The sequence below is a fragment of the Scyliorhinus canicula genome, chromosome 1 (genome assembly GCF_902713615.1).
Source record: "Scyliorhinus canicula chromosome 1, sScyCan1.1, whole genome shotgun sequence".
NCBI classification, from domain to species: Eukaryota; Metazoa; Chordata; class Chondrichthyes; order Carcharhiniformes; family Scyliorhinidae; genus Scyliorhinus; species Scyliorhinus canicula.
Genome location: NC_052146.1, coordinates 175,877,005 through 175,904,733, shown reverse-complemented (window position 1 = coordinate 175,904,733; position 27,729 = coordinate 175,877,005). Strand labels below are relative to the sequence as shown.

General features: G+C 44.3%; 1 protein-coding gene across 2 annotated transcripts in view; it reads left to right on the top strand.

The window, feature by feature from the left end:
- The first annotated feature begins 859 nt into the window (after positions 1-859).
- LOC119969517 (protein unc-93 homolog A-like) overlaps positions 860-27,729 on the top strand; it is a 129,642-nt gene continuing 102,772 nt past the window's right edge. Inside the window, exon 1 of one of the 2 annotated variants that reach the window (XM_038803219.1) lies at positions 860-1,085. In XM_038803219.1, the coding sequence (XP_038659147.1) occupies positions 990-1,085 (96 nt within the window). In that variant the 5' untranslated portion in view covers positions 860-989. The remainder of the gene's footprint in view (positions 1,086-27,729) is intronic. The other variant, XM_038803228.1, reaches the window with a different exon arrangement.

The following is a 27,729-nucleotide window of genomic DNA, read 5'->3' as shown; positions in this document are numbered from 1 at the left end:
TCACCCCTCCCCTCATTCTCCATAATCCTCCCCATTACCCTCTCTTCTCATCCCCAAATCCCTCTCCTCATCTCTCCTCTCCTCCAGCCCCTCTCTCCTCATCGCCTTATCTTCATCCCACCCAAACCTCCCTCCCCGCACCACCCATCCCAACTCCCTTCCCATCACCCTCATCATTCCCATCTCTCTCTTCCCCAATTACGTATCATTGCAAAGTGCCCCTCTCCTCATCCCCCAATCATCCCTCTCCTATTCTCCAGTCCCTACCACATCCTCCTCCCCTCATCAACGCAATCCACCCATTCTCCTCATCCCCTCAACACCCCATCCTTTCCCCTCACACTCCAATCTCCCCCACCCACACCATAGTCTCCCCCCACCCACACCCCAATCTCCCCCACCCACACACTAATCTCCCTCACCCATACCCCAATCTCCCTCTTCCCCACCCATACCCCAATCTCCCTCTTCCCCACCCATACCCCAATCTCCCTCTCCCGGCACCCCCACCCCAATCTCCCCCCACCCACACCCCAATCTCCCCTCACCCACACCCCAATCTCCCCCACCCACACCCCAATCTCCCCCCACCCACACCCCAATCTCCCCCCACCCACACCCCAATCTCCCCCCACCCACACCATAGTTTCCCCCCACCCACACCATAGTCTCCCCCCACCCACACCCCAACCTCCCTCTCCCCCAGGTGGGGACAGTCCTATCCATGGGGCTGCTTTCATTTCAAACAAGCCCCGGGCTAACTGCCGGCTCGAGCGCCTCCCCACTGAAGAGCGAGGCGTTCCCAGTGTCACTGACAGCGAACCCGCCCGTGAACTTCGCTCAGCTAATTGACAAAAAGCATAAAGTCAGGCTGGGTCCAGGGCAAAGAGAACTGGAAAGGCAACCTCCCGCCACTCGTGTTGCTTATAAGTCGTTCCTTTGTTTCTTCAGTGAAATCCTCAGTTTGCTGAGAGATTTTAATCAACACAATGATAAAAATTGAAAAGACCACAAAGAATGTTTTAGTTGTCAGCTTCGGGTTTTTGTTGCTGTTTACAGCCTTTGGAGGACTTCAAAGTATCCAGGTAACTTTTCAACACACTAAGTAAACATACGTTTCAATGTGATTTACAATTTGGAACTTCAGCAGTGATTACATTGTGGAACAAAATCAGGAAATACTGGACAGTTTCAGCAAGTCCACATCAACAGATTCTGTCAGATCTGCTGAGATTGTCCAGTATTTTCTGATATTGTTTCAGATTATAGCATCTGCAGTAATTTGCTTTCATTATATTCATGCTAATTTTTTATTTTGATATAACAGTTCTGCTTAAGATGTCTTTATTTATAATGTCAAACATGTTTAAGTAGCTCCCGGTCCTGTTGCAGAGTTCAGACTATTTTCAGCATTAATGCAGTTGTGTTTTTTTTTCACCACAAAATAGTCTGATCATTGAATTTGGATCACGCATAGTTTTAGCTATTGATATTTGTAGTAGCGGGTTCCAATTGATTGGTAACTACTAACCTAATATTCTGTAAAGCGAGGAATTATAATAATAGTAATTTTTATTGTCGCAAGTAGGCTTACATTAACACTGCAACAAAGTTACTGTGAAGTTCCCAAGCTGGGAATAGAAACTGGGACCCTGCTGCTGTGCAGCAACAGTGCTAACCACTGTGCTACCCTGCCACAATTACTGGTAATGCACTTGGAAATGTGCAAACAGGTCTATTCAAGTTTAGACCTCACCTCTTGTTTGCCTTGTTTGCCTTGATTGAGTTGATCTCAGGATGCCTCAATTCATTTTGGTGTTCTCGGGAGTGGGAGATGGAACCAGCAAGGCTGGCTACTCCTCATCCCGATCTGGACAAATGATTGTTCCTCAATGTTTAGGTCGACATGTGAAAAGATTACCTCATGGGCAAAGCACGAGAAGATTGTTTGTACCCGGGGGATGATACGCCAACAGAAGCAAAGGCAAAATTATGTTGAGAAAACAAAATTCTATGTCAAAGCAAGTTATTGAGCAGAAAACAAAGAAACCAATTCAATATACAAATAATAATCTGTAAACTTTGTATGTATCTTAACACTTCTTGGCCTTTTGGCTCAGTTGGGTGTGAGGTCAGATCTAATGACTAGATTTGTTATGTCTCTCTTGAGGGGACCATGAATTGGATTCAATTTGAATTGGTTTTTGGAGCAGTTTACATAGGAGCAGAATTAGGCCACTCGGCCCATCGAGTCTGCTCAGCCATTCAATCATGGCTGATATTTTTCTCATCCCCATTCTCCTGTCTTCTCCCCATAACCCCTGATCCTCTTCTTAATCAAGAACCTATCTCTCTCTGTCTCAAAGACACTCAGTCATTTGACCTCCACAGCCTTCTGCGACAAAGACTTCCACAGATTCACCATCCTCTGGCTGAAGAAATTCCTCCTCATCTCTGTTTTAAAGGATCGTCCCTTTAGTCTGAGATGGTGTCCTCTGGTTCTAGTTTTTCCTACAAATAGAAACATCCTCTCCACGTCCACTCTATTCAGGCCTCGCGGTATCCTGTAAGTTTCAATAAGATCCCCTCCTCATCCTTCTAAACTCCAACGAGTACAGACCCAGAGTCTGTGGGAGGGCCCGCAAATCATGTCCACATGTTTTGGGCACGTCCGAGTCTTGAAGGGTTTTGGAAAGGATTTGCTGATATCATGTCAACGGTATTGAAGGCAGTGTCGATTTTTGGTGTGCCGGAAGACCCGGGAGTCCAGGACGTGAGAGCAGATGATGTTTTGGCCTTTGCCTCCCTGGTAGCCAGGAGATGGATCTTATTGGCGTGGAGGGACTCAGAACCCACAAAATCGGGGGTATAGGTCAGTGACATGGCCGGGTTTCTCAGGCTTGAGAAGATTAAGTTCACCCCGAGGGGATTGATGCTTGGGTTCGCCCGGAGGGACAGCATTTTATCGACTTCTTTGGGGAAAATTAAGCTGTCAGCAGATATAAGGGGGGAGGGGGGTAAAAGGAAAGAGGAAAGCATGGGGGGATGGTTGAAGTGGGAAACAGTTAGTGGGAAAGGGGGATTGGGGAACTGTGTATGTCCGCCATGTTGGCTGGTTTGGTTGTTGGTTGGGTGGTGTTATTTGTTCTGTTGGTTTTTTCCTCTTGAAAATTAAAATTATGTATGCCTTAATAAATGTGAAGCGGAAATTAAGTTGTGGAGGGGACATAAGGAGACTACAAAAGATATAGACAGGTTATATGAGTGGGCAAAGATCTGGCAAATGGAGTATAATGTGGGAAAATGTGAAATTGTCCATTTTGGCAGGAAGAATAAAAAAGAAGCATATTATCTAAATGGTCAGAGATTGTAGAGCCCTGAGATGCAGAGGTATCTGGGTATTCATAGATCATAGAATTTACAGTGCAGAAGGAGACCATTCGGCCCAGCGAGTCTGCACCGGCTCTTTGAAAGAGCACCCTACCCAAACCCACACTTCCACCCTATCCCCATAATCCAGTAACCCCAACCAACACTAAGGGCAATTTAGGACACTAAGGGCAATTTAGCATGGCCAATCCACCTAACCTGCACATCTTTGGACTGTGGGAGGAAACAGGAGCACCCGGAGAAAACCCATGCACACACGGGGAGAATGTACAAACTCCACACAGACAGTGAACCAAGCCAGGAATTGAACCAGGGACCCTGGAGCTGTGAAGCAATTGTGCTAACCACCATGCTACCGGGCTGTCATTCTATTACATGAATCACAAAAAGCTAGTATGCAGGTACAGCAAGTAATTAGGAAAGCTAATAGATTTTAGCATTTATTGTGAAGGGAATTGAATATAAAAATAGAAGGTTATGCTTCAGTTGTGCAGAGCACTAGTGAGACCACATTTGGAGTACTGTATACAGTATTGGTCTCTTTATATAAGGAAAGATGTAAATACATTGGAAACAGTTCAGGGAAGGTTTACCAGACTAATACCTGGAATGGGCAGGTTGTCTTGTTAGGAAGGATTAGACAGGCTTGGCTTGTATCCAGGGCAATTTAGAAGAGTAAGAGGTGACTTGATTGAAACATATAGGGCGGGATTTTCTGACCCGGGGGGACGGCGCCGAATTCTCCGGTGGCAGGGTTTTGGCGGGCGTGGGAATTGTGGCGCGCCGGTCGGCGCCTGTTGACGTGGCGCCAAGCCCTTCCGCACCAACTGGCGTGGCGCCAAACACTTTGGCGCTGGCCTAGCCCCTTAACGTGCGGTGGATTCCACACCTTCGGGGCGGCCCGACGCTGGAGTGGTTCACACCGCTGCTCCCCGCCGGTTCGCGGAGAATCCCGCCATAAGCTCCCGAGGGATCTTGAAAGGGAGGATGTAGAGAAGATGTTTCCTCCTGTGGGAGAATCTAGAACTGGGGTCACTGTTTAAAAATAAAGGGTTCCCCATTTAAAACAGAGATGAGGAGAAATATTTTTTCTTAGAGGGCCCTGAATCTTTGGACTCTCTTCCTGAAAAGGTGGTGGAAGCAAAGACTTTGAAAATTTTCAAGACTGAACTATATAGATCCTTGGTGAGCAAGGGGGTGATAGGTTATCGGGGTTCGGATAGGTGTAGATCTGAGGTTACTATTAGATCAGCAATGACTTTATTAAATGACAGAGCCAGCTCAATGGGTTGAATGGCCTACACCTCTATTCTATGACTCTGTGACTCAATTATCTGCTCCTTGGTCATATATATGTAGTTAGGGAACAGGAAGGTAACATCATGAGGGTCACATAACAATGCCAATATGGGAAAACGTCTATTTTTTATTTTCATGTTTTTTTATCAAATAGACGAGTCAGCTGTAATTTCGAAGATGTGCTTGTAAATCTCCTGCGATTTGCAAAATATGTATCCAAGAAAATTGTGCTAATTTCAATGGAACAAATTTCCACCAAGCAGATTCTAGTGTGTGAGGATAAGGAAGTTGGTTGTTGATCACTTTCAGCCATTGCACACTAAAAATTCCAGTATTGGACTTCCAGTGGCGGCCATGGCGTGAGTGGTCGCACACAGGGCAGCTCCTATTTGAAGGCATAGGAAAGAGCTCTTTTTTACCCGGTATTGGGTGGAATTTCGACGAAAAGGTGTAGTTGAAGGTCGGTGGAGTAGTTTCCCCCAGGAGTGACATGTTCGCTGGTTATCAAACCTGACAGAAAACGGTGAGAGATCTGGTCAAAAAGTTGGAGGAAACCTGTGGGGCAGCAGCCGGTGAAAGGATGGCGGAGGGGGAAGGGCTGGTACAGGGTGGGAAGCCCCAGATGGGGCCATTGATGGCTGTTATTAAGGAGGAATTCCACCAGCAGAGGAAGGAAATGCAGGAGGATCGCTCGAGGGCTACCAAAGGAGCTGTGGCAGCCCTGAAGAGTTCATTGGAATGGGTGGGAAAGTGCTTGGAGGTGCAGGGGTTGCAGATTCGAGAGATCGAAGGACACAACGATTGTGTGGTGGCTCTGGAGGCTGAGGTGGGGCTCCTAGGAGACCTTTGTAAAACATTGAGGGCAAACGTGGAGGAGCAGGAGAATACCTCGAGAAAACAGAACCTGCCAATGGTGGGTCTGCCTGAAAGAGTGGAAGGTGTGAGGGCCACGAGGTACATCTCGAAAATACTGATGGGGCTGGTGGCGGAAGGGATGCTAGGTAAGCCCCCTGAAGTGGATTGAGCGCACAGGACCCTGAGGCAGAAACTTAGACCTAGGGAGGTGCAGCGGGCGGTGATTGAGAGATTCCACAAATTTGTGGAGAAAGAGAAGATCTTGCGTTGGGCCAGGGAGAAGCGCACCATCGAATGGGAGGGGAACAAGATCCAGATATATCAGGACATTGGGGTCGAGTGGCGAAAAGGCAGGCAGGGTACAACAAGGCCAAGGCGGTGCTGTACCAGTGGCGGATCAGGTTTGGGCTGCTCCACCCGGCGAAATTACATTGAGACCCCAGAAGCTTCATCAAGGGGCATAAACTGGGGGAGAACTGAGTGGACAATGTTTGGGAACTGGGGTGCTGGCAAATTGGAATGGTTGGGAATACGTTTGAAGTGGGGGAAGGGATTGGGAGATTTTCGCACCTCCGTTTTGAGAATGTTTCTTTTATGGGTTTGCTGTTTACTGTTGGGATTGTAAGGGGTGGTAGGAGTGAAAGGTTGACGCGCCGAGACAGGGGGTGAGAGGTGACATGGTCAGGGACGAAGAAGGGGGCCACCTGGAATGGGCTAGGTACAGGGTGGAATTAAAGGGGCTGGTGTTAAGTGGGGAGAATGATGGACAGTAGAGGGGAATGGAAGCGTAAGCCTCCAGTAAAGTTGGTAATGTGGAACGTCCGGGGACTTAATGGACCGGTTAAAAGATTGCGGGTGTTTGCGCACCTAAGGAGCTTGAAAGCGGAGGTGGCCTTTCCGCAGGAGACACAACTCCATGTGAAGGGCCAGGTTAGGTTAAGGAAGGGGTGGGTCGAGCAGGTTTTTCACTCAGGGTTTGATTCGAAATCGAGGGGAGTGGCAATTTTAATAATCAAGAAAATTGGATTTTCTGGTTTAGCCCACTGGGCTAAATCACTGGCTTTGAAAGCAGACCAAGGCAGGCCAGCAATACGGGTTCAATTCCCGTACCAGCCTCCCAGAACAGGTGCCGTAATGTGGCGACTAGGGGCTTTTCACAGTAACTTTAATTGAAGCCTACTTGTGACAATAAGCAATTTTTCAATTGGATTTGTGAGCACGATGGAGGAGAGGGGTCTGGGAGGGAGATATGCGGTTGTGAGTGTGGTATTGGAAGGGACGCTGGTGGTGTTGGTAAATGTATGCACCAAATCGGGATGATGTGGGTTTTATAAGGGGGTTGCTGGCAGCGAGGGGGATGCAAAAGGTGTGGGTGACTTGTATTATTGGTTAAGGAGAATATCACAGCTGAGGGAGGACACTTTGGAGGGTTCAGGCAGCGAGGCAATATGGGTAGAGCTCAGGAATAGGAAGGGTGCTGTCACAATGTTGGGGTTTACTACAGTCCTCCTAACAGACAGCGAGAGATAGAGGAGCAGATATGCAGACAGATCTTGGAAAGATGCATAAACAATAGGGTTGTTGTGGTGCGTGATTTTAACTTTCCCTATTGACTGGGACACACTTACTGCTAGAGGCGTGGGTGGTGTAGAATTTGTAGGGAGCGTCCAGGAGGGATTCTTGAAACAATATATAAATAACCCAACTCGGGAAGGGTCCATATTAGACCTGGTGCTGTGGGAATGAGCCCGGCCAGGTGATCGAAGTTTCAGTATGAGAAGATTTCGGGAACAGTGATCAAAATTCTGTAAGTTTTAAGCTGCTTATGGAAAGGGACAAGAGTGGTCCTCAGGTGAAGGTGTTAGACTGGGGGAAGGCTAATTGCAACAGCATTAATAATAATAATAATAATAATAATAATAATAATCTTGTCACAAGTAGGTTTACATTAACACTGCAATGATGTTCCTGTGAAAAGCCCCTCGTCGCCACACTGTGGTGCCTGTTCGGGTACACAGAAGGAGAATTCAGAATGTCCAAATTACCTAACAGCACATCTTTCGGGACTTGTGGGAAGAAACCAGAGCACTTTGGAAGGCGGAAACAGCTTTTCCCAAGCACACATGAAAATCCAGGCCCAGGTCTGTGACCATGCCCAAGCTCCCATCATGCTTTTGTGCTTCATCCTGTCATGCACATCACCAAAATACCAAAATGATCAGATAATTGAGAAAGAATAGACAAGTGGAAAGAATATCTTGAACATCTATAAACTGTTCTGAGTGTGGTGAATGAATCAATTCTGGAGAATCTGTCTTGTCTGAAATGGAAGGAGTTGATGCTAGATTTCCTACCAGAAGAAGTAAATGGTGCCTGTTCAATGTCATTGAGTTTTACAGCACAAAAAGAGGCCCTTCGGTCCATCGTGGCTCTGCCGGCCTATCTTTTCTTATCCCATTTTCCAGCACTTGGTCCGTAGCCATGTGTGTTATGACATCTAAATGCTCCTTAAATCTTGTGAGAGTTCCCAGGACTTCTGATGTCAATAACATGGCTGAACAGCTATTGTGAAACAGTGGTGCAAAGGTATTAGATCAAATTTGTGAAGCAAAGCAATTACCTGAAGATTGGCAGAAGGAATACAGACTAGTAAGGCAGCCAATCTAATTCAGAAACAACAATGGAGTGAATTCATTCAGCCACATAGTCACTGCTCAACTGATGGGACAGGAATTTAGTAATAATGTAGGAACGATCAAAAATCAGCACTCTAACTATAACCACCAAGGAAATTCTACCGATAAAGAAATGCTGAAATGGACCAATTAAATTGGTCACAACTGCTCACATGGGCAAAATAAAGGTTGAAACCAGAGGAATATGATTCAAGGTACATAGAACATAGAACGATACAGCGCAGTACAGGCCCTTCGGCCCTCGATGTTGCACCGACATGGAGAAAAAAAAACTAAAGGCCATCTAACCTACACTATGCCCTTATCATCCATATGCTTATCCAATAAATTTTTAAATGCCCTCAATGTTGGCGAGTTCACTACTGTTGCAGGTAGGGCATTCCACGGCCTCACCACTCTTTGCGTAAAAAACCCACCTCTGACCTCTGTCCTATATCTATTACCCCTCAATTTAAGGCTATGTCCCCTCGTGCTAGCCACCTCCATCCGCGGGAGAAGGCTCTCGCTGTCCACCCTATCTAACCCTCTGATCATTTTGTATGCCTCTATTAAGTCACCTCTTAACCTTCTTCTCTCTAACGAAAACAACCTCAAGTCCATCAGCCTTTCCTCATAAGATTTTCCCTCCATACCAGGCAACATCCTGGTAAATCTCCTCTGCACCCGTTCCAAAGCTTCCACGTCCTTCCTATAATGAGGCGACCAGAACTGTACGCAATACTCCAAATGCGGCCGTACCAGAGTTTGGTACAGCTGCATCATGACCTCATGGCTCCGGAACTCAATCCCTCTACCAATAAAGGCCAACACACCATAGGCCTTCTTCACAACCCTATCAACCTGGGTGGCAACTTTCAGGGATCTATGTACATGGACACCGAGATCCCTCTGCTCATCCACACTACCAAGAATTTTACCATTAGTCAAATATTCCGCATTCCTGTTATTCTTTCCAAAGTGAATCACCTCACACTTCTCCACATTAAACTCCATTTGCCATCTCTCAGCCCAGCTCTGCAGCTTATCTATGTCCCTCTGTAACCTGCAACATCCTTCCGCACTGTCTACAACTCCACCGACTTTAGTGTCGTCTGCAAATTTACTCACCCATCCTTCTGCGCCCTCCTCTAGGTCATTTATAAAAATGACAAACAGCAACGGCCCCAGAACAGATCCTTGTGGTACGCCACTCGTAACTGAACTCCATTCTGAACATTTCCCATCAACTACCACTCTCTGTCTTCTTTCAACTAGCCAATTTCTGATCCACATCTCTAAATCACCCTCAATCCCCAGCCTCCGTATTTTCTGCAATAGCCGACCGTGGGGAACCTTATCAAACGCTTTACTGAAATCCATATACACCACATCAGCTGCTTCACAGCTCCAGGGTCCCAGGTTCGATTCCCGGCTGGGTCACTGTAGTTGGCTAAAAAGTCGAAGATAAGATGATTTTTCAGACAGTGATGTATATGTGAATGCACTGTCAAAAAGGATTGTGCATACAGATTCAGGAGTAATTTTCAAAAGGGAATTGTTTACATAATTGAATGGGGGGAAAGTCACAAAACTATGGGCAAAAAGCAATCATTGGAAAGCTTTTACAAAGAGCTGGTAAGGCAGAATAGGCCAAATGGTTTCCTTCTGCACACTTAGGGCAGGATTCTACGGCCCTTCTTGCCGACTGGTCTTCTAGTCCCACTGAAGGTAACCCCCTGCAGCAGGTTCCCTGGGAACGGTGAGCCATACAAAACATCATAGAGAAGGGACGCCACCAGTTGTGGGGGCTTTGATTACCCTTGAGAACCTGCATGACAGCACGATAGCATGGTGGTTAGCATAAATGCTTCACAGCTCCAGGGTCCCAGGTTCGATTCCCGGCTGGGTCACTGTCTGTGTGGAGTCTGCACGTCCTCCCCCTGTGTGCGTGGTTTTCCTCCGGGTGCTCCGGTTTCCTCCCACAGTCCAAAGATGTGCGGGTTAGGTGGATTGGCCATGCTAAATTGCCCGTAGTGTCCTAATAAATGTAAGGTTAGGGGGGGTTGGGTTACGGGTATAGGGTGGATATGTGGGTTTGAGTAGGGTGATCATGGCTCGGCACAACATTGAGGGCTGAAGGGCCTGTTCTGTGCTGTACTGTTCTATGTTCTATGTTCTATGTTCTAACTATAACCACCAAGGAAATTCTACCGATAAAGAAATGCTGAAATTAGACCAATTAAATTGGTCACAACTGCTTCCACTGGCAAAAAAAGGGTTTGTAACCAGAGGAATATGGGGCTGGATTCTCCGCCGGTGGGATGCTCCATTTTTCTGGCAGCCTAGGGGGGTTCCCGACGGCGTGGGGTGTAACGGGGCATCCCGCCGGCAGGGTGAAAGAGAAATGTGGCGCAGCGGAGATTCCAGCTCGTGATTTAAGGTAGTTGGCTAAAAAGTCGAAGATAAGATGATTTTTCAGACAGTGATGTATATGTGAATGCACTGTCAAAAAGGATTGTGCATTCAGATTCAGGAGTAATTTTCAAAAGAGAATTGTTTACATAATTGAATGGGGGAAAAGTCACAAAACTATGGGCAAAAAGCAATCATTGGAAAGCTTTTACAAAGAGCTGGTAAGGCAGAATAGGCCAAATGGTTTCCTTCTGCACACTTAGGGCAGGATTCTACGGCCCTTCTTGCCGACTGGTCTTCTAGTCCCACTGAAGGTAACCCCCTGCAGCAGGTTCCCTGGGAACGGTGAGCCATACAAAACATCATAGAGATTGGCAGGACTGGAAGATCCCACCAGAGGACAATGGCGAGCCACCTCCGCTCCCAGAGAATCCCAACAGTAGACTTTATGCTTCTATGAAGGGAAGTATTGCATTCCCTGACTAAACCCTAACAGTGCTTAGGGTACTGGACCAAAACCCCAATACTTTAGTTTATTTTGCACAACTGTGCAGAAAGAATTATTTGCTCCAGGAATAATTTCCAGGAAGAAATATGGAGTTGGTATTTTTAAAACAAAGCTTTATTATGAATGCAATATTAACCTCTTTAACTTCACAACCAAAAATAATAGCTTACAATAACCCCTTAAACACTACTACTCAATTCCCCAATAAACAATAAGAAAAGATGCATACAACTCTCAACCCATCTTAAAATCAGCATGGCACAGTAATACTTGCTTTACAGAACAGATCTGGCTCCTTCAGACTCTGGCTGAATATCTTCAAATGGCTGGTTCATCTGGCATGTTTCAGCTTCTTCCTTGTCCTCAGACAAGCCTACTCTGCTTTACATGTTATTACTCTTTTTATAACTAATCTACAAGGAGAGAATTGTGGATTCAATGCCAGACAGATCAGACTTCAACTCCTCTCCAAGACTTTCTGAAAATGTCTCTGTGAATCTCTTAGCCCCACCCTGAAATGACATTATCTCCCCAAGCTGATAAACAAACTAACTCTCCAGACTAAAAGCACATTAAAATGACTGAGTATCTTTAAAAATCACCAGGTGTCTTTAAGACCAAATTAGATAGGTTTTTGATTAATAAGGGGATCAGGGGTTATGGGGAGAAGGCAGGAGAATGGGAATGAGAAAATATCAGCCATGATTGAATGACGGAGCAGACTAGACGGGCCGAGTAGCCTTATTCTGCTCCTATGTCTTATGATCTGTTAACTCCCCAGGGACTTCCCCAGTCAAACCACAGTGCATTAGCCCAGACTGAAAAATACATTCTGCTGATCAATTTCACTTTCTGTCTCCTAAAAGCTCCAAGGCACTGCAAAACAAAATCCTTTTTAAAAACATGACCACTGCAGTCAAACACACTACAACCGCAGGCTTTTGACCCTTAAATTGCCAAAAGTTTTCCAATCCAAATATTCATAAAATCCTGCATTCATCACAGATGTATTTGCCATGAAACCTACAAATATAACAACTTTCTCAAGCCGCGAATCATATTCTCAAATTGCCTGTGATTAGATACACTTTCAGAACACCAGATAAATTCAGATCACAATCAAGATTTTTTAAAAATCGATTCAAGCAAAGATAGCTGACACTTGCGTCATGTTTGGTTTGACGTTTGCAACAATGTGCAATAATGGCAATTGTAAGTATAATGTTAGATAATTGGTCATTTCAATTTAGGTCAAGCCTTTAATATGGGCATGTCCCAAGGTGTATCACAAGTGCATTACCAAACAACATTTGACAGTGAGCTACATAAGGAGATATTAGGACAAATTACCAAAATCTTGATTAAAGAGGTATGAGAAGAAGATGCTAATTGTTACCAATATGACATACTCTGTTCTGAGATTCCCACCTGCTTCAAGGAGACTACCATCATTGCAGTGCCAAAGAAGAAGCAGTCAATGTGCTTCAACAATTACCCTCTAGTGGCCTTGACATCGATCATTATGAAATGCTTCGAGAGGTTGGTCATGAGACACACCAGTTGCATACTCCCAGACTGCTTTGATCCACTACAATTCTCATTCGGCCACAACCGGTCCACAGCAGATGCTATCTCCCTGGCCCTACACTCATCCCTGGAGCATCTTGACAGCAAGGATGCCTACGTCAGACTCCTATTCATTGACTACAGTTCCGCCTTGGACACCATAATCCCAGCCAAGCTCATAATCCAAACTCCAAAACTTAGAATTTGGCTCCTCCCTCTGCAACTGGATCCCAAACTTCCTGATCCACAGGCCACAATCAGTAAGGATAAACAACACCTCCTCCATGAAAGTCCTCAATGCCGGGACCTCCCAAGGATCCGTACTTAGGCTCCAACCAAAGTCCCTCTATATACACAACTGTGTGGCAAAATTCGGCTCCAACTCCATCTACAAGTTTGCTGATGACACGACTGTAGTGGGTCAGATCTCAAACAACAATGAGTCAGAGTACAGGAAGGTGTTAGAGACCTAGTGGCGTGATGTAACGACAACAATCTCTCCCTCAATGTCAGCAAAACTAAGGAGCTGGCCATTGACTTCAGGAAGCAAAGTGTCGTACACACCCTTGTCTGCATCAGCGGGCCTGAAGTGGAGATGGTTGACAGCTTCGAATTCCTAGGTGTACACATCACCAACAATCTGTCATAGTCCACCCACGTCGACGCTATGACCAAGAAAGCACAACAGCACATATACATCCTCAGGAATCTAAGGAAATTTGGCATGTCCACATTGATTCTTACCTTTTTTACAGATGAACCATTGAAAGCATCCTATCTGGCTGTATCTCAGCTCTGTGTGGCAACTGGTCGGCCCAAGACCAAAATAAACTACAGAGAGCCGTGAACATAGCCTCGTCCATCACACAAACCCGCCTCCCATCCACTGACTCTGTCTGCACCTCCTACTGCCTGGGGAAAGTGAGCAGCATAATCAAAGACTCCTCCCACCTGGGTTATTCTCTCTTCCAACCTTTTCCATCGGGCAGAAATACAAAAGTCAGAAAACGCACCAAGAAGTTCAAAAACAGCTTCTTCTCCACTGCTACCAGAATAGAATAAAATTCTAATAGAATTCTTTGAGGAAGTGACAAAGTTAATTGATGAGGGAAGGGCTGTAGATGTCATACACATGGACTTCAGTAAAGCATTTGATAAAGTTTCCCATGGCAGGTTGATGGAAAAAATGAAGTCGTATGGGGTTCAGGGTGTACTAGCTAGATGGATAAAGAACTGGCTTGGTAACAGGAGACAGAGAGTAGTGGTGGAAGGGAGTGTCTCAAAATGGAGAAGGGTGACTAGTGGTGTTCCACAGGGATCCGTGCTCGGACCACTGTTGTTTGTGATATACACAAATGATCTGGGTGAAGGTATAAGTGGTCTTATGAGCAAGTTTTCAGATGATACTAAGATTGGTGGAGTTGCAGATAGCGAGGAGGACTGTCAGAGAATACAGCAAAATATAGATAGATTGGAGAGTTGGGCAGAGAAATGGCAGATGGAGTTCAATCCAGGCAAATGCGAGGTGATGCATTTTGGAAGATTTAACTCAAGAGCAGACTATATGGTCAATGGAAGAGTCCTGGGGAAAATTGATGTACAGAGAGATCTGGGAGTTCAGGTCCATTGTACCCTGAAGGTGGCAATGCAGGTCAATAGAGTGGCCAAGAAGGCATACAGCATGCTTGCCTTCATCGGACAGGGTATTGAGTACAAGAGTCGGCAGGTCATGTTACAGTTGTATAGGACTTTGGTTAGGCCACATTTGGAATACTGTGTGCAGTTCTGGTCGCCACATTACCAGAAGGATGTGGATGCTTTAGAGAGGGTGCAGAGGAGGTTCACCAGGATGTTGCCTGGTATGGAGGGTGCTAGCTATGAAGAAAGGTTGAGTAGATTAGGATTGTTTTCATTGGAAAGACGGAGGTTGAGGGGGGACCTGATTGAGGTCTACAAAATTATGAGAGGTATGGACAGGGTGGATAAGCAACAAGCTTTTTCCAAAAGTGGGGGTGTCAATTACAAGGGGTCACGATTTCAAGGTGAGAGGGGGAAAGTTTAAGGGAGATGTGCGTGGAAAGTTTTTTACGCAGAGGGTGGTGGGTGCCTGGAACGCTTTGCCGGTAGAGGTGGTAGAGGCGGGCACAATAGCATCATTTAACATGCATCTGGACAGATATATTTTCTGGCGGGGAACAGAGAGAAGTAGATCCTTGGAAAATAGGCGACAGGCTTAGATAAAGGATCTGGATCGGCGCAGGCTGGGAGGGCCGAAGGGCCCGTTCCTGTGCTGTAATTTTCTTTGTTCTTTGTTCTTTGTTCCTGAATGGCACTCTTACGGGCTGAACTGATCTCTCCACGCATCTTCTCTACTGTGCAGCACTACACTCTGTATACTTCACCCGATGTCTGTTTATTTACATTGCATATTTATCATATGTCCTATGTTTTTCATGTATGGAACAATCTGAAGTGCTTCTTTCATGGTACATGGCTATCTTGTAACAATGTATACAATATATCAATAACAATGCATATGATGTTTAGCTGTTCAGCAGGGGCTGTTTAGCACAGGGCTAAATCGCTGGCTTTGAAAGCAGACCAAGCAGGCCAGCAGCACGGTTCAATTCCCGTAACAGCCTCCCTGAATAGGCGCCGGAATGTGGCGACTAGGGGCTTTTCACAGTAACTTCATTTAAAGCTTACTCGTGACAATAAGCGATTTCCATTTCCATGTAGCATAAATATACCTATTGTGACGGTGTTACATGACATTGTATATTACACATACTGATTGCCTGCGCTTGTTGGAATGCGTGAAAGCGTGCTCTATGAACATGTTCATTCTTGCAAATATGCTGGGCGAGTTAGTGATTTAATGCACTTAGTGTGTGAAGAACAATTTGATCCCCATAATGTGACAATATGGATATTGAATGGTAGATGAAGGGTTACCAATTTCATGTGTTCAGATCTGTAGATAGAGTTACAGCATAGTTTTTTTTCGCAACCTTTGTATCTTAGTGGGACGTTCAAACCTAGTTATAAATAATGTTAATAAATCAGCTTTGTTAATCAACATAGCTTAATGTATTTGTTGAACACCACACATCAAAGCCATCATTATCAAGAAAACAGAGGACATCACATAGTACCAAGAGTCGTTGCAAAGGTAAAATAGAAAGGTTTAGCGAGAGAAAGAAAAAATCTGTGAAAAAAAAACATGCAAAGAAAAAAAAAATTCTACCAGGTTTCAATCTCAATTACCTCCTTGAAGCGAGTAACATCAAAGAACTGCCCAGTCCAAGTGAGATGGAAGGTTGGCAAACTCCACGATAATTCTGGACGTCGGGTAAAGTTGATGTTAACTAGAAACATTTCAAGCAGCAGTTCGAATTATATATATCAGCCTAAGACTTCAAAGCAGCCAGTGATCATCAAAAAATAGCGTTCATAACAATGGCTGGATCGCAAGCCCTAGAGATTTTCAACTCTTTCCGCTTTGAGAATGGGGATGATAAAAAAATATAGTAAAGTAATCAAAATATTCGACAAGCATTGCGAGCTTCAGATAAATGAAAGTTTTGACCGATATATTTTCATGCAAAGAGTCCAGAAAACAGGTGAAACACTGGAATACTTTATTACAGATCTCAGGCTTAAAGCACAGATCTGTAACTTTCCCATTTTATTAGACTCACTTATGCATGATCAAATAGTGTATGGAGTTAAAAGTGAAAAACTGCGTGCCGATTACTGAGACAATCAAAGTTAATGTTAGAAGACACCATTAGTATATGTCAAAAAAATCAGTATTCTGAAATGTTGGCCAGTGAAGGTAGCACTAAAACGAACAACATGACCGACGCCATTGATACTGTGGTGCATTTGAAAAAGAAGTACGTTCCAGACAGCTGCCAATTTGCGCATGACATCACGAGCGTTATGACATGCTAACGTTGTGGCCACGTTCAAGTAAAAAAATGCCCTGCCTTCGGTAAAACCTGTGCGAAGTGTCACGAACAATCACTTTGCTTCTCAGTGTAGAACAGGAACTACATCGCAACAATTTAAGAAAATGGGTTTAGTTAACAAAGAATAATCTGTACAGGAAATAAGTTTCAAGAAACATGAAAATAAAGCGAGTAAACCTGACACTGAAAGATGAGTTTGATTTAGAAGACTCTTTCTTTGTCGATAGTTGAAAGCGTAGACGAAGTTCAAAAGGCAATTTCCGATGAGGACATTTTAAAGCAGATCTCATACATTCATGACAATGATGATTGGACAATTCTATTAAAAATTAACGGGACCAATATTCAAATGAAACTGGATACTGCTGCACGCGCAAATCTGATAAATCAATCCAACATAGCCAAACTAAAAATAAAACCTTAAAGTGAAGAAAATGACTGTCAATTGCGGGACTACAGTGGTAATGGGATTACCATAATGGGGACCTGCTATCTAACGGTTCATGTTAAAAACAAGAAGATACCTATCAAATTTTAAATTGTAGGACCAATGCGATCTTTATTGTTGGGTAGTCAGGTGTGCGAGCTACTACAGCTGGTGAAGTGCATTCACAGCTCAGACAAGATCTCAGCCAATGGCAAAGACCAAATTGAAGCCATTATTAACAAGTTTCCTCATATTTTTCATGGAATGGGTACTTTACCATTCAAATATAAAATACAGCTTACAGAGAATGCAAAACCAGCCATTCATCCACCAAGGAGGGTACTAGCTCCCTTGAGGGAACGCTTAAAACTGGAACTTGACCGCATGCAGCAGCTGGGGATAATCACAAAAGTGGAAGAACCCACTGACTGGGTTAGTTCCATGGTGTGCATTAAGAAAGCAAATGGTGACCTAAGAATCTGCATTGATCCTCAGGATCTAAACCGAAATATAAAGAGGGACAACTACCCAATTCCCAAACGTGAAGAAATCACCAGTGAGATGTCAGGTGTCAGAATCTTCACAAAACTGGATGCTTCCAGAGGCTTTTGGCAACTCAAGCTAGATGAAGCCAGCAGTAAACTCTATACTTTCAATACTCCATATAGAAGGTACTTTTTAATAAAATGCCTTTTAATTTCATATCAGCATCCAAAGTATTTAATCGAGCGATGGAACAAATGATAGAAGGCATTGTAGGTGTGAAAGAAGGTATTGTAGGTGTGAGAGTATATGTTGATGACATCATCAAATGTTCAGAGAACGAAGAAGAACACAGCGCACGACTTCTTAAAGTCATGCGGCGAATCGAGAAGTTTGGTTAAACTAAATAAAGCCAAATGTCAATTTGGTATCTCCAAACTCAAGTTTTTAAATGATCAAATTTCAGTTCAGGGTGTGCAGCCTGACACTGAAAAAGTTGCAGCCATCAACGAAATGTCTTCTATGTCTTCTTCCAAAGACAAAAAAGCGGTTCTTAGAATGTTAGGCGTGGTAAACTTTGCGGGAAAGTTCAATCCGAATCTGTCATCACGAACCACGGCTCTGAGACAGTTAATACGAAAAAATGTTGTTTTCACTTGGTCTGAAGAACACAAGAGGGCGTGGTCTGACCTAAAGACAGCATTCACCACAGCACAACTCCTGTCTTTCTTTGATCCAAAGAGTAATACAAAGATATCTACAGATGCTAGCAATGATGGCATAGGAGCTGTGCTGCTACAGCAGTCATGTGATGGGCAATGGCAACCGGTTGCATATGCATCGAGAGCGATGACACCAACCGAGCAGCGCTACGTGCAAATAGAGAAAGAATACTTGGGTCTCCTTACTGGAATGGACAAATTCTACAACTATGTGCATGATTTATCCACCTTCACAGTGGGAACTGACCATCGTCCTCTCGTATCCATCATTAAGAAAAACTTGAATGACATGTGTCCGAGACTCCAACGTATGGTAATGAAACTTCAGAGGTATGACTTTGAGCTAGTCTACATCCCGAGTAAAGAAACCGTTGTAGCGGATGCATTGTCGCATGCAGCTGAAGATTCAGGGACAACAATATTGTCCAGGTAATTGAAACGCAGGCATCCCTGATTCAAGAAAGTCTACCTGTCTCTGATGAAATGATGTAACTTATCAAGGAAGAATCCTCCAAAGATGAAACGATCCAACATGTGCTGCATTGCATACGAGATGGTTGGCCCAAAGGAACTTGTTTCAACTACAGGAAAATCAGAGCGGATCTGAGCAGTGTTAACGGACTGCTGCTTATACAAGACCAGATTGTAATTCCAACTTTGTTGAGAAACATGATCCTTAGTAAAGTGTATGAAGGTCATCTGGGGATGGAAAAATGCAAATGTAGAGCGTGTCAGTCCGTATATTGGCCAGGTATTAATGAAGATATTAATAGCCTTGTCGCAGCATGCAAAACCAGAAGAACCAGTCCCATCAGCAGAAGGAAACACTTACGATTCATGAAATAGTCATGACACATGGTCAAAAGTCGGCATCGATCTGTTTTTCTCCATGGAAATTATTATCTGTTAGTCATAGACTACTTCTCAAACTACCCCGAAGTGATTAAATTACCCAATACCTGTTGGAGGCGGTCATAAATGCTGCAAAGGAGATATTTGCAAAACATGAAATCCCTTGAACTCTCGTGAGTGACAACGATCCATGTTTTGACAGCTGTGATGGACCGAGTTCTCACAAGAATACAATTTCCATCATGTCACTTCCAGCCCACTTCATCCACAATCTAATGGGAAGGCTGAAAAAGGTGTACATGTTGTGGTGATATGCATTACTGTAAATACAGAAGGGGTTAATGTAAATACACTATGACTAAGTAAACACTAGAGGGAGCACCAGGGACATCATTACATGCAGACATACAGTTAAAGAACACATAGAATAGGACACGACCAATGGGCAGTCAAGACACCCAGAGGTGACACTACCACAAGGGGGCATTACACAACCCATATAAAAGGACAGGGCACACATACTCTTTCTCTTTCCACTGGCGACACTCAGAGAGAAGGACAGATCGGACAGATCGGAAGCATCACACCCACCGCATGGCTTAGAGCAGACTGGTTAGTTAGACTGAGTTACTATAGCAAGATTAGCAGGAGAGTTGAACTTAAGTAGGAGAATTGTTAACTGTCCAATACATGTGTTAAACCTATCTCCAAGTCTGAACCTTCCTTTGTCAGAGCACACATCAAGGAAGCAGCTTATGCTACATGAAGAAGCATAACACATCACATATAGCCAAGCAACTACTCAAAAAAGCAATGGATTCAAGAAGCGATCCATACTTAGCTCTGTTAAGCTATAGAGCGACACCACTACCGACTGGATTCTCACCAGCACAACTGCTGATGAATCGACAGCTATGTATGACACTACTATGTTTGCCTGCAGCAAATCCTGCCAATGACACTGCTGTGCAGAAAATCAGGCAAAACAAACATAGTCAGCAATGTTATTACGACGGACAGTGAAGGATCTAGCAACGCTAGAGCCAGGAGATAATATGCGGGTACAGCTTCCGGCTGGAGGGTGGTCTTCCATACACATGTAATTCGACAGGCAGCTCCACATTCATACATCATTCTAATGAAAGAAAGTTCAATCCTACGAAGGAATCGTAGAGCGCTTCTCAAAGTGAAGACAGCTCAACCTGCATTTCCACACATACAGCTTGACACAGAGTACTTAAGGCAACTTCTACAACTTCTACAGCACGAGAGTGAGATGTTGTTACTGCAAAAAAGACAACAACATCTGTTGAACCAACACAGTTGAGAAGGTCCACACACATAAAAAAGAAACCGGGCAGACTCAATTTGTGAACTGTAAATAATTGTTACCACATGGACAGTAACAATAATACCATGTATAGCAAACAATGATCATTCCATGTAAATATGTTTGTGCAAGTCTCCAAACATCTTCAAAGAAAGGGGGATGTAACAACATGGATAGTGTATGTTAGATGAAGGGTTGACAATTTCATGTAAATATATCTAGCCACCAGATGGTGATCAAGAGCAGTCATGTAGATCACGTGACAGCCTTGATTCTGGGAGAAGGTGTTTAGGCGTGATGGAGAGCAGTAGTGTGTTCGGAAGATCTGTAGATAGAGTTATAGCATAGTTTATTTAGCAACCTTTGTATCTTAGTGAGATGTTCGAATCTAGTTATAAGTAGTGTTAATAAATTAGCTTTGTTAATCATCATAGCTTGATGTTCTTTGTTGAACAATACACTTCAAAGCCATCCTTATCAAGAAAGCAGAGAACATCACACATAATTCTTTAAATGTTTAGTTTCTGAACAAGCAACATTGAATTGTGTTGATTCCTTGATGTTTCATACTGTAGAGCAGTCATTTTCAAACTCAGGGTCGCGACGCATGGGTGGGTCACGGGGCCCTCGCTCATGGCATTCCCAATCGTGGGAAGGCATGCCCAACATTCGTATGCATGACCCCTGACTCGATGGGCTGAATAGCCTCCTTCTGCACTGTAAATGCTATGATTCTATAATGAACAGATGACTAATTCATGTATGTATGTTTACTTAAACATCTGCTATTATTCTGTAGCCAATGAAGTTAAAATATTCACACACTCTGATCTGAATTTTCAGCTTTAAGGTGGGAATTAGGAGGAGCCAATAGTTTTTCTGACTCGTTAATCCCACCTCTGTCCTGGCAGTGCGTGCCCAGCAGATTTTCATTTCTGAGCTGGACATGAGCCAGAGTCACGGCTGCTGCCTCCTGAGGTAGCCCTGAGGTGGCAACGTAGACAGGTGGGTGGGTTAGATGGCCTACTTCTGTTTACTGACACACAACTCAGCTGTATTGAAAGTTGATGGGCCCTCTAGCCTTCACATCTCTTCATATCTCCCTTTGGATCTACATAACCTTTCCTCTTCTGACCCAGCAAGGTTGTGGATGCTGTGTGTGGGCTCACTACCCACATTTGCTTAAACAAAAATTCCCAGAAATGTGAATGGTGCCAGGAATCTGGGAATTTGGTCCTGCCCACCTGGCAACATGAAAATCCGGCCCTCTTGTTTCTTCTCCACTTTTCTAAATCAGTAACCACATCTTGTTCCCAATTTGCCACTGGCTAACTGTCCTTTGTTACAAAGTATACAAAGTGACTGATGAATCCATATAACCTTTGGGTAAACAGATTTACTATTAATAGAATCTGATATCAATGTTCTGATCCCAGTTATCAATACAGTATTTAAGCCTTGAAACATTGTACTTCCTTCCAGTTCTGCAACCTTTGCTACCTAGAAAGAGAAGGGCAATGTTAGGGCTTGGCAGCAGATGCATGGGAACACCATCGCCTGTAAGTTCCCCTCCAATTCAGACACCATCCTGACATAGAACAACTCCATTGTTCCTTCACTGTCACTGGGTCAAAATCCTGGAACTCCCTAACAGCACTGTAACTGTACTTGCACCAGATGGACTGCAGCAGTTCAAGAAGGCAGCTTCGCACCTAATTCTCAAGGGCAATTATGGAGAGCTCCAAATGCTGGCTTTGTCAGTGACACTTATTCCATGAAAAAGTAAAAAACTTAAGTAACAATTTGTCATGCTGAAGTCCACAGAAACTGCATACATTTGAAAAATCACTTGGTCTTCCAGGCATATCATTTTCCTATTCTTCATATAATATTGTCAGCATTGTTTAAATAAGGCACCATTTACAATAATTCTTTCCATAAAAATTCCATCATATAAGCACTTTGTATTTAAGAGGAAGCCGAGATAATTTAAGAGTATATCCAGGCAAGTTCATTACCAGTTAGCAAAGCTCACCATTCCTTTCAGCATAAGCAACAAAGCATCCTATCGAACCCAAATAACTAAAGTTACAAAATAACTGCAATAAATTAATAAATGGACTAAGGTACTGCAGTAAAATTGAAAAATAAATAAGAAGTGAACTTTATTGGGGAATTATGATAATTATTAATTATGCAAGCAGTACAGAGATAAGATTTACTCCGAAACACTGAAGTCTATTTGAAACCAGTCCATCATTGGAAATTGTAAGATATTTCTACATTATGGGAACAAATTTCAGACTGAAGCAATGTGTAGCCAACAATCTGCACCCTGGCTTTCAGCTCGAGCTCTTTTAAGTTTGTTCTGGCTCTCGACTCCCTTTTCAATTTACTCACCCACTGTTCCTTCTCCACTTTATCAAAATTCCAAGAAACATTTGGGGCTGGATTCTCCCTCCAGAATGCGTTCCCTGATGGCATGGAGAATTGGGCATTGCGGAAAAATCAGAGTCATAGAATTTACATGGAATCATAAGGCTGGATTCTCCCAAAATGGGACTATGTCCCCACGCTGGCGTAAAAACGCTGATGTTTCACTCCCGAGTTTCCGAAAAAGAGATCAGCTAATTCACTCACCTGCAGGAGGGTGTCAGGGACCCAGAGTGATTCACGCAGCTTCAGCTGCGGATACGGGTCCCCGCACTTCCGGTTTCAAGCCCGCGCATGCGCACGGCACGGCGGCAGCCTCCAGCGGCCACGCTGAGCGCCATGGTGGACCCGGACTGCGGACACAGCTGCAGAATGTAGGCCCCCCCCCGATCAGCTGCACGCCTGAAGATCCGACCAGCCTGATCTGTCCCCCGGCTGCCCATAAGGCACCCCCCCGGTGCCTGAACACCCCGCCCCCACCAGGGCAGCTGCGGCCGGAGTCCGCAGCCGCCATGCAAAATTCTCGAACGGCATTCAGTGGTTAGAACCATGCCGTCGGGAACTCGGCCGGTTGGGAGCAGGGGATCACTGGGCGGGCCTCTGGCAATGGCCCCCAACTGCGCGGAGTACTCCGTGAGCATACCAATTCGCGGGCCCCGGAGTATCGACGGACCGGCGCCGGGCACGATTTTGGCGTGAAAATGGATTCTCTGCCCCAGTGCCAAATGCAATTTCAGCGCAAGGATGTGGAGAATCCAGCCTATAGAATTTACAGAGTAGAAGGAGGCCATTTGGCCCATTGAGTCTGCACCAGCCCTTGGAAAGTGCACCCTACTTAACCCCCTCCCCCTCCACTCTATCCCTGTAACCCCACCGAATCCTTTGGACACCAAGGGCAATTTAGCATGGCCAATCCACTTAACCTGCACATCTTTGGACTGTGGAAGGAAACCGGAACACCCGGAGAAAACCCACGCACACATGGGAAGAATGTTACAAACTCCATGCAGACAGTCACTTGAGGCTGGAATTGAACCCGGGACCCTGGAGCTGTGAAGCACTGTGCCACCATGTCGCGATGCTCTGACCCCATCGCCCCTGCCCCCGTGGACATTAAAGAAATAACATTCTAATGGAGCTGTCACTCATAAACACAACCATTCATTCTGAAAAAAACTCCAGACACAAATGAAAAAACTCAAATCCGCTCAAGTGGTCACTTAGTAGTTTAAAAGAAAATCTTCTCATTAACGACATCAAAGAACGGCGCTGAGGACCCTATGGCACTGAGGGCCCAGGTTTGATCCCGGCCCTGTGTCACCGTCCGTGTGAAGTTGCACATTCTCCCCGAGTCTGCATGGGTTTCACCCCCACAACTCAAAGATGTGCAGATTAGGTGGATTGGCCATGCTAAATTGCCCCTAAATTGGAAAAACATAATTGGGTACTCTAAATTTTTTTAGAAAGAAAAAAAAACAACATCAAAGACAGTTTTTTTTAAATGTCAAACTGTGTAAAACTCCCTGAGCAGATAAGTGGTTCATCAGCATTAGAAAATAAGAGAAGTATTGATAATAGGCTCAGCTGTCAAAAGCCAATCAATGGAGTCCACTGAAACTGGAAGAATAGATAGCTATTTGTTCTGAAGCTATACGAGATGTCCTGTCAATCAAATCAGTTCAGGAGCTGGTGGTTGTTTTTATTTGTAAGTGAAAGTTGTGGACCAATTTTGTTAAAAATTAAAGCACTTTGGACATTTTAAATTCTTTCAGATCATGACATTAGAATTCCCACTCTTTTCATCAGCCGGGGATGCATAACAGTATTTTCCAATTGGGAAAACTACTATAAAGCATCTCAACACTTGCACAATTGTTGATCAAAGTAATGGTTAACTTAGCTTTACAGGACAGAGTCCTGTGATTACTCACTGCAGTAAAAACATACCTAACTTAAATACAGCATTTCAGAATGATATTCAAAGATGTCAAAACATTTAATATTTACTTGTCAGCATGTTTCTGACTCCACAGCAGGCTCCTCAGGATTCTTGAAAAACCCACCCAGTCTGAAGAAAATACTGGGGGACAGGAATTGCCTTGGGGAATATTGCATGGGCCCATTTGCATTTGGAAATTTATATTTTCTGTGAAAATTTGTTTTGGCTATTCCTGACCCCATTCCCAATTCCAGCGGAAAATGCAGCCCATTCACACGCCCCACCACCGACACACAGTTGTAAAAGTGTATACCATCTGCAAGATGCAATGCAAGGACATAAGGTTCCTTCGACAGCACCTTATAAACCTGTGATCTTTACTGCCGAGAAGCAAGGGCAGCAGATGCATGGGAATACCACCACCTGCAGGTTCCTCTCCCAAGTCTCAAACTATCCTGTTTTGGAGCTATAATCGCTGTTCTTTTACTGTTGCTGGGTCAAAAATCCTGGAACTCAGCATTGGACAATAAATTCTGGCCTTGCCAGCAACACTCGCATTCTGTGAACGAATGCATTTTAAAAAATACACCTTTGATAAGAAATGAAGGAAAAAAAAAATCTTCCGAAAATCTTCATGGGAAACATGTGGGCCGGAATTCTCCGGCTGTGGGGATTCACTGTCCCCGCCAGCAGCACACCCCCGCCTGCGCGTTTCCCGGCGGCATGGGGTGGCTTCAATGGAAAATCCCATTAACAAATAGCAGGAGTAGAGAATCATAGAGGTTTAGTCATAGAGGTTTACAGCATGAAAACAGGTCACTCGGCCAAACTTGTCCATGCCGATCCTGCACGCCGCCAAGAAATATGTGGCTGGGGGACTGAGGAGTCCAGCCCGTGGCTTCCAAACAACAAATGTTGTTAACGCAGCCTAAGAGTAAAGCAATTACACAGGCTATTGGCGAGGCTACACCCAGTGTACTATGTGCAGTTTTGAATTTCTTACCCAAGGAAGGACACATTTGCCGTAAGAGCGAGTGCAGAAAAGGGTCACTAGACTGGTTCCTGTAATGAGGGAATTGTCTTATGAAGAGGGATTGAGTAGAGTAGGAATCCGTTGGAATTTAGAAGAATGAGAGGTGATCTAATGGAACCATATACAATTTTTAAGGGGCTTGACAGGGTAAATGGTGAAAAAATATTTTTCCAGGCTTGGAATCTAGCCGTCTCGGAATAACGGTTCAGCTATTTAGGACTGAGATGAGGCAAAATTCTGTCACTCGAAAGGTTGTGAATCTTTGGGATTCTCTCCCCCAAAAAATTGTAGATGCTCAGTCATTGCATATATTAAAGACTGAGATCGATATACTTTTCCTATTGAGGAAATTAAGCAATATCGAAATTGGGTGAAAAGGTGGAGGTATGAGATCAACCATGATCTCAATAAATGATGGAGCAGCATCAAAGAACCAAATGGCTCCTATTTCTTATGTTTTATATTCTTATGCCAAGTCCCACTCTGTACTGTGAAGGCACAGTCACTGTCTACAGTATGTGGGATTTACCAGTAGTAAATCAAAATGATTGTCTGTTGGGATCATAGGAGAGGCTGACGTTATTCTTCAATGCACCATTGTTCGTGAGGTTACTCAACTAAATCTTTTGCACAGCAGCACTTTGAAGGGCGACATTCATCATTACTTGAGTTCAAGATTTGAAACTGTCCTTCCTTTTTGGGTCTAATCATTCAGTTCTCAGACTTTGTTTGTTGTAGATGCATCCTTAAACCGACAGGGTGCTCATCTTATTAACCAGAAAATTCAGGGCCCAAGGATAGAATTAGAACATCATTGGCAATGGCACATAAGTAATTTAGAATTAAAGCAACATTTCGGGGCAAGCATTTCTCCTTTGGACAGCCTAATCTAGTATATCAAAAAGGGATCTGTTCCCAGCCCCTCGATAGGCGCAACAGCAGGGAAAGATCTCTTTCAAGTTTGTTCAAAATCTTTTTCAGCACAGTATTATTTTATTTAATTTACAACTTCCTAAATGCTTACCCATCATTCTCTCCAACACTATGAATTTTGTACAGTAAGAAGTCTTACAACACCAGATTTGAGCAGTGAGCATGAAGTTGGCTCTGATAACACTATTAGCTCCGGAAATCATTGTTTTGGACATTCTGACTATGAATAAAGCTCTATTTATCTCAGTACTTTCTTTTACAACTATAGGATCAAATTCTTTATGACTTTGTGGTCAGTGGTCTGCCTTTGAGAGGTGATGGGCTGCATTCTCTGTTTCAGAAGTACTGACGCCGGGATTAGATTGCGTGAGTTCTACGGCCCGAAAGTGGTGCCAGTCTTGGAGCGATTCAGGACATCCTAATGGGCTAGCACATCCTAATGGCTAGCACTTCGAACTAGTCCAATTCCAACAAACGCTGACATGTGATTCTCCGGGGTCAAGATCAGCACTGGAGATCCTCACAAGCAGGAACTGCATAGATGCACTCCACTCCACATGCACCCTCATCTCAGCCAAGAATATGACACTGGTTGCGCCCATCCCGTTGATGGGTCGGCTTGGTCCAGAGGATACCTTGTGGGGGTGGCCTGGGGAGGCACCATAAGACCTGTGCCGCTAAGTTCACAGTGGGAAGTCAGTGGCATGTGTACATGGCTGCCTTGTAGGCTGTCCCCATATCTTGTGCTGATAAACTACTTTTGGGGAAGAAGGCTTCATTTTCATGGAACACTGACACTATTCTGGGAGAATTGTATTGCTGAGACGGGGCTGAAAGTAAACTGTACTGGGACAAGCTCCCTGTAGAAAGGATAAGTAGGACTGTACAAAGAATTTTA